This window comes from Primulina eburnea, chromosome 7 (genome assembly GCF_022965805.1).
Source record: "Primulina eburnea isolate SZY01 chromosome 7, ASM2296580v1, whole genome shotgun sequence".
In the NCBI taxonomy this organism is placed as follows: domain Eukaryota; kingdom Viridiplantae; phylum Streptophyta; class Magnoliopsida; order Lamiales; family Gesneriaceae; genus Primulina; species Primulina eburnea.
The window spans coordinates 26,635,117-26,648,665 of record NC_133107.1 but is presented as its reverse complement, the minus strand read 5'-3'; the positions used below and the strand labels follow the sequence as shown (position 1 = coordinate 26,648,665).

The window sequence follows — 13,549 nt, the reverse complement described above, 5'->3', positions numbered from 1 at the left end:
TAAGGGGCGAAGGATTTGTAACGTCCAAAACCACCTACGTAAACCACGTGCATGCAAAAGAATTAAATTGCATAATTTTTTTAATTAATTACTTTGAAATGCTTACTTGAGGCATATTATATGATTAAATGTATGATTGCATGATTAGAGGATTCTATGACATGATTTCATGAAATTTTTGTGCCCGAACATTCGCTAATAGGCTGGTGAAAAGAGACCGAGGACGACGAAGATAAAATAAATATTCAATAAATATTTTCAAGACTTATTAATATGATTAAATTTTTCTAAAAATGACAGAGTTCAAATATTTTACGAGACGAGATCGATTTTAACTGGGAAGCCGGTTTTGGGCAAACGAGGGATTTTTAAAATATCAAATGAATTAATTTTGAAAACTAAATCTTATAACTTCTATTTTTCAATTAAATAAGTGTTATTGAGCTCAATTTAACTAACTTGAGTAGGCCCAATTGCTCCTATACTTTAAGACCCAAAACCTAAGCTCATTATCATGCAAATTAAAAACCTAGGTCTTTTGAACCCCATACCAGCCAACACCAGCACACAAATCACACACTAAATTTTGAAAAAAGGAGTAGAAGAAAGCTAGGGTTATTCATCGCTCATTTCTTCCTTTTTGTGCCCCACGTCGACGATCATATATTCGAGAGTTTTAAAACGCAAAGGCACGTTTTCTAAACCCTTTTATGCATAATTCAAACCTTAATATGGATGTTTTGATTATTTTTGCATGGAAAATATTTATTCTTAATTGATTTTATGATGGAACGGATATTTCCAAAAGTTTTGACGATTTTGCGCATGTTCTATGAACGTTGTGATTTCCAAGGGATAGGCTACCAACTTGGGACATTTTATGGATAGAACAAGGATGTTTAAGGTGGAAACGAGGCTAGAAATCGAGCTTGGCTAGCTAAGAGGAGTCCTAGGGTTTTATGAGGAGCTATAGTTGCAAGGCTTCGGCTAAGGGAGGGGCTGCTTGTGGCTCAGCCAGGGATGGTTGGGGCTAGGTGTGAGTCATGGTTCATTGTCTGGGAGGGTCCTAGCATGGCTAGGACCCGTGGTTTGCTGTTACGGAAGAGTCCATGATCATGGACTCTTCCCATGCGCATTGATCGCGAGCCACGATCTGTGCTTTGTGATGCTCAGGTCTTGGTCTAGGCTGGTCTAGTAGGGTCTAGGGAAGGAGGCTAAGAGTGGGACCAGGTCTGGTGCAGCGCCGGTCTGATTTGGCTTGGGGAAGCTTGGGCCGCGTTCTTTGGTGATAGGAGGGAACTCGTGCGGCTGGCTGTGGGGTTATGGTCTAGGTGCGCTGGTCAGGGGTGGTCTAGGAGTTCTATGGTCAGGTCTGGTTCGAGGTGGCTCGGCCATGGCTCAATGGAATCGGGAGGTGGCTTGAAGCAACCAAGCTAGGTTTCGAATTATCAAGTTTAATGGTTAAGGGCTCGAACCATGGTCCACGGGGGTTGCTTCATGGTTCACGATGGTATTTTAGGTATAAAAAGTCTATGCTTAAAATTTGGGAAGAAAATATAAAAGTATGAATTAATTCGGGAATTAAACGCTTCTCGAATTAATAATTAAATTGAAATCCTTGAATTTACGTGAAATTAAAATATATATAATTTAATTTAGGCATAAATAATTATTTTGGATGGTCTAAAGTCAGTAAAAGTAAGAGAAAGTCAAAATCGAGAAATTTTACGTTTAGGGGGAAAACATTCAAATTATACCTGGGTAGTAAGAAAAGGGTTGGCAGCGTCCCGGAGGGTCATAAGGCATGATAAATGATATAAAATCATTATTTTGTTGAAAATATGATATTTTACGATTTATGGTAAAGCTGTACAATTTTCACTATTAAAATGTTATTTTTTGAAAACCATGATATTTTATGATTTAAAAAGGAAAAAATATTTTGAAGGATATGAATTGACTATTACAAAGATATTAGAGGGTATGTGGGGGATCCGTTTTAAGAAGGAACGGTGAACTTACAATTTTATGAGGATATCGTTATGGAAAAGGCCACAGAGAGAGCCCGTTTATGGGACAAGTGAAAGGGATCGATTTTTAGTTGCCCGGAAGTGCAACGGAAGTTCAAAATTAATTTTCAACAAGAAAATTTCGGCCACATATGTACTAGTGTTGTAGCATATACAAAAACACAACTATGACATTCATAGGGTGTAAAGAAATCATACCTATTAATCACAAGGATTGATGATGGCTCCAACTAAGGTGTAAACACCTTAGCTCTTGAATGGATGAGTTGATCTACAAGCTTCCAAAGAGCACTCCTTGCTCTAAAATAAAGCCCACCACCAACTAGGTAGATCCCCTCATATTTTGCACTAGAAAAATATGAGGATTTTTCAAAGAGAAGTGCAAGATTTCCTCAACCAAAATGAAGAGAAAATGGAGAGAAAAACTTTTGAAAATTTTCGGCCAAGCTAGGATGGAGTGGAAGAGTGATGAGTTGTCTAGGTTGTGGGAAAAGTAGATATACCTTATTGCATGCCATGCAATTTTTTAATCAAAAAGTAATCCACAACTCTTCACTCTCAAGCATGCAAAACCTAGTGGGCTTGTAACATTTACAAAGGGCCCATGGACTTTTTAATTTAATTGTCTCAAACATATTTGAGCTCAATTAAACTTTACTTGATTTTACTCAAGCCCACTAGTTAATAATTATTTCCAATTGGGCTCTACAAGGCCCAATGTTATTTAATTAATTCAACACATGAATTAATTTAATTATTTGGACTCTACTAGGCCCACTAGTGTTTAATTAATTCAACACTTGAATTAATTTAATTTAGTCCATAATAATGTTTATAAAAATCACAATTTTCAAATACATTATTCATTTGGCCTACTTTTAATTTTGGAACACATTCATAAATTAAAAGTTACATTTCTCTCATAGAAGTCATACTTTTATTTTTTCTTACGCTTATAAACTCATTTATAAGTCGTTCAACACATTGAACTATTTTAACTTCTCAACGGGATCTAGAAAGTTAGCACTTGTGTGGCCCTCAATGGTTCATTGATACAACTAGCCGTGGGTTCACATCTCCATGTGATTCAGACTAAACATGCACTATGTGAAAAATGACATTTTAATTCGCCAGACGTTACTTCGGCAAAAATAATTACGAAGTAATACGTTACCAATAACTTCATTAATAACACAAGCGAAGTAAAATAATATATATTACTTCGGTTGTGTAAAAACACGGGCTTCACTTTAATTTTTTTTTTTATTTTACTTCGGCATATTATTTTTGATGAAGTAACAAACCAATAAAAAAAGGTCTTACTGAAGTAAAAAACTGAACCGATAAATTTTATTAATTTAATATCGAATTTGAGCGACGGTTAAAGAAGAACCCGTCGCGATATTATAAATCAGCGACGGTTTAAATTAAACCGTCGCTAAAAATAGCGATGGATTGGCATAAACCGTCGCCGATCTGAAACACAAGCGAATTAAATAGATGAGCCGATAAGTTCTACGTAGGGTCTCAATTAAGTAAAGAGGTTGTGCCAGTCTGAGAGGTAAACAAGTAACTTCGTTCTTTCCTCCTAAATTTCTGTCGTTCTCGTCTGCCTTACGCCCATCTCTTTCTATTGTCCTGTGCGAGACTCAATCTCTTTTGCTACTCTCCTTCGCCTCGGAAAGCGATATTTGGGTGTGTGTTTGCCTTGGACCTGCTCGAATATGGTTTTCGACTTGTGTTAATTTCATTACCCAGCGCGTTCTTCCTTCTTAATATTTTTATTTTAGCGTTGCATAAATTCGAGATTATGTGCTTATATGTTTTCCTCTGTTCTACTCATATGTTTAGGGTTTTGAAGCACCGGTTTCCATTTTGCTGTGGAGTGGAAGAGAAAAATAAGTGAGTTAATCCTACTGCTGGCTTGCTCCTAAAATGAACTACTTTGGTATATGATTTGGTTTGGTGTTCTGCTTGTGTTACTTCCTCTACCCGACGTGTGCGTCCCTTAAAATTTTTTGCACTTAGTGTTGCATTATATTCGAGATTCTGTGCTTATATGTTTTCCTACCAATGTCGTTGTATTTGAGATTCTGTGCATTATGATTTGGTTTGGTGTTCTGCTGCCTTGTTCCTAAAATGCACCTCCTTTGTATATTATTTTGTTCTGCTGCCTTGTTCCTAAAATGCACCTCCTAATTTTTAAATATCAGTCATAAAAGTTAAGACATATATGCTTCAGTTTTAAAAACACAGATATGCAGAACCCCATATCTCCAAATTAACCATGCTTTCTTGTACTAATTTTTTTTTTTATATATCCGAGACAAACTAAAATATGTTTATTCAGAATTCAGAAACCTATAACTGGCGCCCATATCTCCAAATTAACCATGCTTTCTTGTACTAAATATCTTATCATTTCGAGTTTTAAGAGATAAAAGAAATATTATTTGATGTTATTAAAATAATAAGCTTCCCTACAGCTAAGCTAGCAAGGGTCCAACAGAATGGACAAAAGAGAGTGTGAGAAGAGACAGCCCGAAGAACCTTGTAGCTTGTCGTCTACCATAGTCTCTTTGATTCTTTGATCCTCTAGTTTTTTTTTTTAATTTTAATCTCTAGTCGTGTAGTTAAACAGGGAAAGCTAGCGTGCCTTTAATATATTAGTAATTAATTGCCAGGAACTAATTTGGATTTTATAGAAGGGGTTTGAAGTCTTTATTTTGCTTGTAAAGGTTTTTAAGCTAATTGTTATTGATCTGTAAAATTCGCCTTCGTTGTGTTTGAGGAAATAAACCATTTAAGTTATTTTATTGTTTTTTTATTTTTCTTAAAGAAAATGTTTAACTTTTTCTTTTTTCGGAATCGGCATGATTTGTGTACTAATTTTTCTGATTAAAATGTCTACTTACCAATGTTGCTTTATTTTCATCAATAGGTAGTCTTATTTCGTTTTTTTTGCGTTCAACAAATTAAATTGAAAATGACATTTAAATGTAATATTTTCAGGTTTAGATCAAATTTATTGTTATATATTTCTGGTATTTTGCTGTATTGAAATGGATAAATCTTGGATTCACTTGGATAGAAGGTCAAAACAGTACGAGGAGGGTGTGGAACTGTTTATCAGAGGTTGTTTAGAGAAATCTCATATTGACCCCAATTTAATTCATTGTCCTTGTTGCAAATGTAAAAATCTTAAAAAAAGACCAGCTAAGTCCATTCGAGAGCATCTTTATTTCCATGGTTTTAGTCAAAATTATGTGAATTGGATTTGGCACGGTGAGTCTGCTGAAAGTGACAAAGTAAATTGGAGCACGAACAAGGAGCCAATTGGTAAGTATCACGGAAACTTTGAAACCACTAATATGTGTGAGGCAGCATATGATAACTATACAGAAAATCCAGAAGCGTTTATGGAATTTTTGGAGGAAGCAGAGAAACCTTTGTATAATGGATGTAAGCGTTACACAAAGTTGAGTGCAATTGTGAAACTATACAACAACAAAGCAAAGCATGGGATGAGTGACGCTCTATTTTCCGATCTACTAATGGATTTTGGGGATATGCTACCAGATAATCACAACCTGCCAACCAAAATGTATGATGTAAAAAAGACATTGAGTTGTTTGGCGTTGAGTCATGAAAAGATTCATGCTTGTTCCAATGATTGCATTCTTTATAGGAAACAATATAAAGATTGCGTAAACTGCCCTAAATGTGGCTTGTCACGGTGGAAGCTAACCAAGAAGAAAGGTGTTCCTGCAAAGGTGTTGTGGTATTTCCCTCCCATACCAAGATTTAAGCGCATGTTTAAATCTCTACATACCTCCAAAAATTTAACATGGCATGCAGAAACCATAGGAGTTCCCGGTCAGTTGCGTCATCCAGCTGATTCACCATCTTGGAAGTTGGTGGATCATATGTGGCCCGACTTCGAAAGTGAACCAAGAAATCTTCGCCTTGCACTTGCAGCTGATGGCATTAATCCTTATAGCAACCTTAGTAGTCGGTACAGTTGCTGGCCAATTATGTTGGTCACCTATAATCTGCCTCCAAACATGTGTATGAAGAGAAAATTCATCATGCTAACTATGCTCATTTCAGGGCCTAAACAGCCAGGAAACGATATAGATGTATATCTTGATGTGTTAGTTGAAGATTTGCAACGACTGTGGGATGGAGTTGATGGTGTGTATGATGCTTATCGAAGACAATTTTTCACTCTTAAAGCAGTCTTACTATGGACCATCAATGACTTTCCAGCCTATGGTAACCTTAGTGGATGTACTACACATGGTTATTATGCATGCCCAGTATGCAAAGAAGATACTTGTGCAAAGCATTTGGAAAATGGGAATAAAATGTCATTTGTTGGTCATAGACGATTCCTACCACGGTTTCATCCATATCGGAGGCAAATGAAAGAGTTCGATGGTATGGAAGAACATGGAGAATCATCTACACCATTATCTGGGGTTGCTTTGTTTGACAAACTTTCTGAAATAAGGTGTGTTTTTGGAAAGAAGATTAGTAAAAAGAGAAAGAATGCAAAGGACAATAATTTGGAAGATAGTAAAGAAGAAAAAGATTTTGGATCAACAGATTTCAGAAAATGTTGGAAGAAGAAATCAATTTTTTTCAATCTTCCTTATTGGAAACACCTGCATGTTAGGCATTGTCTCGATGTGATGCACATAGAGAAAAATGTCTTCGAATCTCTCATTAATACTTTGATGAATGTTAAAGGAAAAACCAAGGACAATGTGGCAGCTAGGTTGGACATGGTTCAAATGGGAGTTAGGCCTGAATTGGCACCTAAATTTGGTGAAAAAAGAACATATCTTCCTCCTGCTGCATGCTCATTCACAAAAAAAGAAAAGTTACAAGTTTGTCAGTCGATAATGGATATAAAAGTCCCAGAAGGTTTCTCATCGAACAAAGATAATCCTGAAAAGTTGATTTCTCCACCAATTCAGTATCAACTTCCACTAGCGGATTGGAAAGAATTTGTGGATGCGAGATTGGATCCATCATGGGAGGTACTTTAATAATTGATATGTTTCCTCACGAATATATTAAATTCAATACTTAACTGAGCCAACATAATGATGCAGGTTATCATGAAAAACAAAAACAACGGACCATGCATTGTAAATATCACCACAGAATGTCTCGCAAGGGTTACATCGGATTGGAGGCTGAACTGGTAAGAAACAGAGCAATATGTTTGTAATTTTTAGCATGTTCTTCATGTTATTAAACATATGAGTTTTAAAATTGTAGCGGAACAAAAAATTGGTAGCTGAAGATGAGGAATTTGATAGATCTGTGCTTTGGCGTAAAGCTCGAGAAGACAAATCCGGCAACATAACATGTTCGGAGACATCCGAAGTAGCTGGAAAAATTGTAAATGTTTAGTTTTATTCAATCACCATATTGCCTAGATAAATAACACTGTAGATTGTGAATTGATTTGTCATGTCTCCAATTTTAGGATGAATTGTTGGAAAAGAAAGGCAAAGGAGAGTTCAAATCTTCTGGAATGAATGACGTGTTAACCGCTGCCTTAGGAAGCCAAGAACACTATGGAAGGGTTCGAGGTGTGGGAGGTTTCGTAAAACCACAAGTATACTTTAAAACTCCAAGGAAGAAGAGAGAGACAATATCAAAAGATGTGTTTGAAAATGTAAAAGCACAATCGGAGGAGACTAAAAGTTTGAAAGCTGAATTGGAGATGCTGAGGTCTCAACTTGCTGCTGTGCTTCCATTAATCAATGATCGATCTTCTGAAACTGTAGCATTAAACAAGTTCTCAAGAGTGAAAGACTCAAAATTGTCAGATGTTGTGCAAGAAGTTTATGATTGTGGCACTTCAAATATGAAGGTTGTATGTTTCTGAATTTTGATGTCAATTAAATTCTATTCACCTCCATATCAAAATATATCATGTCTTTTTGTTCTTGACAGGGGAAAAAATGTCACCTGGTTGTAAAGGAACGCGAAAACGTGGTGGCTTATGGCACAATAATATCAGAAGGAGGTCCAACCAAATGTTATGATTCACCATGTTCCACTTGGGGAAGATAACTTCAAGGTATCTGTTGATGTTGTCTTAGATGCAAAAGCACAGCTTCCGATCCCAATTAAGTTTGGACCAACAATCATCAATGAAGCTGTTGGAGTCATTGTTGGTTGGCCTAAAGAGTGTGTTATTTTTCCAACGACAAAAGTACTTTCGGTTTTCATTTGACTTTGTGTTTGTAACTGTCATATATGTTGCTCGAATAATGTTTTATTTTAAAGCACTTTTATGAATAATATTTTAAATTGTAGAGGAAGGGGAAACCTCAATCAGATGTGCTTGCGAATGTTCCTGGTCAGCGCGACAATTTCAAAGAAATTGAGAAAACATTACCCATGTCGTGCAAGTATATCTACTCTCATGTTGTTCGATTGCTGAATGAATCGGATACCATATGTATTAATTTTGAGGACGCTTTGTTTGGACGTCCTAAAAGCATAAGTTTGCTAAGAGAAGATATCGTACGCTTTATGGAGATGAGGGAGATCGGTGCCAGACAAATTTTAGTTTACATGGGGTATATATAATGTCTAACTTACAATATTTGTGCATTTATATAATATTTTTTGTGGTAGTTGTTCATATTTTGAAAATTTTCTAAACGATATATTTGTGCATCTATATCATGCAGTCACCTCTACAAAGATTTGAAGAAAAAAGACAAAGCTGATTTTTTTTCGTTTGTGGATCCCGGTAATATTCCTACATGCCCGATTGGCACAGATGGCCGTGACTTGTCACAACATATTGCTGACCAATTGGAAGCAGTGTGTAGAGATAGCATATGCTTCATCCCCTACAACACTGGGTAAGAATTTAGTTATTTATAGATGTCTACTTCATGGTACTCAATGATGTAATTTCATTTTTCAAGGTATCATTGGATCTTGACAATCGTTAACGAAGATAAGAATATGGTATATTTATTGGATTCTACGTCTAACAGGATCCGAGATGATACATGGAAAACTATTGTGACAAAGTAGGTAGTAGCTTATGTTGATTTCGAATACATTAACTTAAAAATATGCAAAAAAATAACTTCTTACTTTTTAAAATGTAGTGGGGTGAAGATGTACAATGCCTCTCAGGGTATTTCTAAAGGGCCAGGTTATAAAATATTGACGGTATGTATCGTACTTATTTGTGAATACATGAATTGGTAGTGGTTATTAATTAGATTGTGATTGTTGCATTAACTTTAAAATTCCATTATAGGGTAATATGAAACAAAGTGGTTCGGTTGAGTGTGGATATTGTGTCATGAGGTACATGAAAGAGATTGTCGATTGCGATGATCCACACTTGGAGAAGATGGTGAGTTTCTTCTTCGGATAAATTTGTTGATTGATTGAGATGAATTGTTGTCATTAAGATATATTTTATTGTTGAGATAATGTGTTGCCATTGGTCAATATTTTATTGTTGAGATAATGTGTTGCCATTGGAATATGCTTTATTGTTGAGATAATGTGTTGCCATTGAGATATATTTTATTGTTGAGATAATTGCTTGAGATGAGTTGTTGTCATTGTGATATATTTTATATTAGTGTTAAAAAAGTTAATATATGTTAATATATTTGATACATTGGGGGTTGGTTTGGGATCACGTCTCTGGGACATTGGGAAAATGCTATCATTGTAGTTGATAGAATATTATAATATTCATTGTATCCTTTATGTGATGCGAATCGTTTCCATTGCTGCTACATAATTATAGTCAATGCTTTATAAGAACTGGTTTTACTTGCATGATTTGTCCACTGTGCATATGGGCGATAAGGTAGTGGCCTAATTCTAGCATTTTCTTTGGGGAAATGATAAAATGTTCATCTTAAATCTACTCAAGTGCTTACATTCATTTTTCTTCCAAGTTCCAATGAAACAAACCTGTCATTGACATCCACGTGTCCTTTATTTTGTTCTAGTAATTTGCTTAAACAAAAAGCACTATTGAAGGCATAGCCAAATAATCACTGTCTATTGGTCTTCCTTTCCTGTATATGTATGTATTAATTTCCAGTCCAGCATCTACTTTCAATATTTTCTTTGTTTATTTTTCTTCTTCTCTGTCTTTTCTGGTAAGACTTGTTCATAACGTTTCTGTTTTTTTTTTCCTTCTGTTTTTCCTTATTTTTCTTCTCTGAATGCATGGTGATTGGGGTGCAGTTGAAGGGATCAAACATATGATAAAAGTTTGAATTCAGCATATGATTTGTGATTGATTGCTTGTTTTGGTGGAAACAATTTGTGGGCAAGTGCAAAAGTTTAGTGTTTTTTTCTTTGATTGGATGGATCACTCTGTTCTTTCATAGATCAATGCTTACATTTGCCACCTTGTTTTATATTCCTCAAAACTGAAATCGAGTTGATTGAATTTGTTTCCCTGTTGTGCGTTAATGGTCCATGGATAAATAAATTTGCTTGGTGTTCGATATGCTACATCATTTTTCTATTTGGGTGGTTTTTATTTGAAATAGAAGAATCTAATGTATTTTCTTTTTCACATTTCAGTTTGCAGGATGCATCAAGAATCAATATTACACCCAATGTCAATTTGACGAGGTCAGAAGTGAATGGAGTGAATTTGTTTACTCTCATGTAGGTGCTTAGATGGAAGGTGTATGTTGGGATAAATATTTTGTTTGTCATTGTGGATTTTTGGATATACTTTTGGTTTTCTGGATGCATTTTTTGGGTTACAATTGTGGATTGATGAATATGTAATTACGGATTCGTGGTTATTAATTATTTTTAGATGGATAATTTATGAATTTAATTATAATAGTGTATTAAGTCATATATTGCAATTATGGATTCTGTACAAACGAAGTTGTTTTGCGCAATTACTTCACCAAAATATTAATTACTGAAGTATTTAGAACTAATTACTTCGTCACTAAATGATAATTGTGAAATACCATCATATAAGATGAAGTTATATATAATATATTACTTCATTATTCACTATAATCAATGAAGTAAAACACATTAATTACTCCGTCACTAAATGTTACTTGTGAAGTAACATAATATAAAATACTTCAACAAATAGGATAAATGCTGGAGTTATAGAATAAATTTACTTCAACAAATAGGATAAATTGTGCAGTTGTTTGAATGTATTACTTCATTAAAATACATAATTACGAAGTATTTCAGCTGAATTACTTCTTCTATTATTGAAAATAATGAAGTAAAATATTATAAATTACGTCGCTAAATAATAATTAATATGAAGTTATATATAATATATTACTTCCTTATTCACTATAATCAATGAAGTAAAACACATTAATTCTTTCGTCACTAAATGTTACTTGTGAAGTAACATAATATAAAATACTTCAACAAATAGGATAAATGCTGGAGTTATAGAATAAATTTATTTCAACAAATAGGATAAATTGTGAGGTTGTTTGAATGTATTACTTTATTAAAATACATAATTACGAAGTATTTCAGCTGAATTACTTCTTCTATTATTGAAAATAATGAAGTAAAATATTATAAATTACGTCGCTAAATAATAATTAAGATGAAGTTATATATAATATACTACTTCATTATTCACTATAATCGCTGAAGTACAACACATTTATTACTTCGGCACCGGTCCAATTCCGGACCGGTTTTCCTCCCAAAACCGGCCAAAAGACTTCGGTATTTTCAATACTACAACTTCAGGTATTATGCGAAGTAAAAGGTACATCTATTACTTCACGTATATATACTTCGGCACTTAACTACCATATTACTTCAGATAATATCCGAAGTAAAAACCCTTTTTTCACATAGTGATGTCCTTATATAAGCATACCCCAATAGCTCCATTCTTACTTATCAACTTCTTGATAACAAGAACGTCAGAACTCAAGTCTGATAGTACCCAACCAATCATGTTATATGCCTAGCAGCATCGCTTACATGATTCCCTAGGTATCAAATGATAGTGCCTGCAAGAACCATTCAATTATGGTTAGCGTACAGTACGGTCTCTTCAACTCATATATCCCGAACGATTCGACAACCATTGGTTTATCGAGAGTTGTCAATGAATCGATACTATGTGTCATGTCGTAGTTGCATCGATGGGTAATCTATGAAACCCCTTTCATAATTACCACCATATTCTGATCAGAGATTTCAACCTACATACACATGAGAACACATAGGATATCCATACCCGAAGGTAAGCGGTGAATCCCTGACTACAATGCATCGACTCCTATATGTTTCGACAGAACACCCAACCTTGCCACCTGATGACCCCATGAGAGTCGGTAAACAAGTCAAAGTGTAATTCTAGCACATAGAGTCTCAATGTTGTTTTGGGACATAAGGACTAATGGTGTACAACGATAAACTAGGACTTTTCCACTCGATAAGTGAGAACCACTTGGAAAGTCCATTATGGAGGGTTGTTCAGTGCACTCTACAAGGAGCACCTATCTGCATGCTCGGACATCACAATGTCTCCTACCAATGAAACATGGTACTCACATCGCAGATACTAGTCTCGAACTCGAGCGGCCTATATCCTTCTTAGTGGCGGCTGAATCGACTAGGAACCGTTTAAAATATACAGTATTACAAATATGAGTTTCATGATACTCATCATATGAGCATCTCATATTCTTTCTACTATTTGTATATTCAAGGGCTTTATCTATGCAACTAGTATGGGTATACAGATAAAGAAGTTCCAAAATGATAAATTCAAATATTATTAACATAAAGACTGTTTATACATAGAGTTTCATTGTGAACACTCGGCCAACACTTGGCTCGATGTGAACCTACTCTAACAATCTCCCACTTGCACTAGAGCCAACTACCCATATGCTTCAAACCCATCGATTCGTGATGCTTCTCGAATAATGGTCCAGGTAAAGGCTTAGTTAGCGGATCAGCAACATTATCTGCGGAGCCGACTTTGTCAATCGTGACATCTCCTCTTTCCACGATCTCTCTGAGGATGTGGTACTTTCTCAATACGTGTTTGGACTTCTGATGAGACCTCGGCTCCTTTGCTTGAGCAATGGCTCCCGTGTTGTCACAAAACACCGGGACAGGAGCAACCTCATTAGGAATGACGCCCAAATCTTGGACGAAATTCCTTATCCAAACAGCCTCCTTTGCTGCAGCTGATGTAGCAATATATTCTGCCTCAGTGGTGGAATCTGTTGTATTGTCTTGCTTGGAACTCTTCCAAGAGACAGCAGCACCATTGAGCATGAATATGAACCCAGAGGTTCACTTCGAGTCATCGATATCGCTTTGGAAGCTAGAGTCGGCATAGCCTTCCAATTTCAGTTCTCCACCCCCATAGACCAAGAACAACTTATTAGTCCTTCTCAAATACTTGAGGATGTCTTTTAGAGCTTTCCAGTGTGGAAGCCCGGGGTTGGATTGATATCTACTAACTA

At 35.5% G+C, this 13,549-nt stretch overlaps 1 protein-coding gene across 4 annotated transcripts; it reads left to right on the top strand.

Annotated features, from left to right (window-relative positions):
* Positions 1-3,665: 3,665 nt before the first annotated feature.
* On the top strand, positions 3,666-10,873 carry LOC140836199 (uncharacterized). 4 transcript variants are annotated; one of them, XM_073201589.1, is made up of 7 exons: positions 3,666-3,725; positions 3,882-3,932; positions 5,043-5,634; positions 5,719-5,805; positions 9,192-9,228; positions 9,337-9,435; positions 10,635-10,873. In XM_073201589.1, the coding sequence occupies exons 3-7, from the start codon at positions 5,093-5,095 to the stop codon at positions 10,731-10,733; spliced, it is 864 nt and encodes a 287-aa protein (XP_073057690.1). In that variant the 5' UTR covers positions 3,666-3,725; positions 3,882-3,932; positions 5,043-5,092; the 3' UTR covers positions 10,734-10,873. The 4 variants fall into 4 exon arrangements, with proteins under 4 accessions (XP_073057690.1, XP_073057688.1, XP_073057689.1 ...); XM_073201587.1 differs by having other exon boundaries at positions 3,670-3,725; positions 5,043-5,805; XM_073201590.1 differs by lacking the exons at positions 3,666-3,725; positions 3,882-3,932; positions 5,043-5,634; positions 5,719-5,805 and adding exons at positions 8,568-8,635; positions 8,750-8,926; positions 8,993-9,100 and having other exon boundaries at positions 9,182-9,245.
* Positions 10,874-13,549: the final 2,676 nt, after the last annotated feature.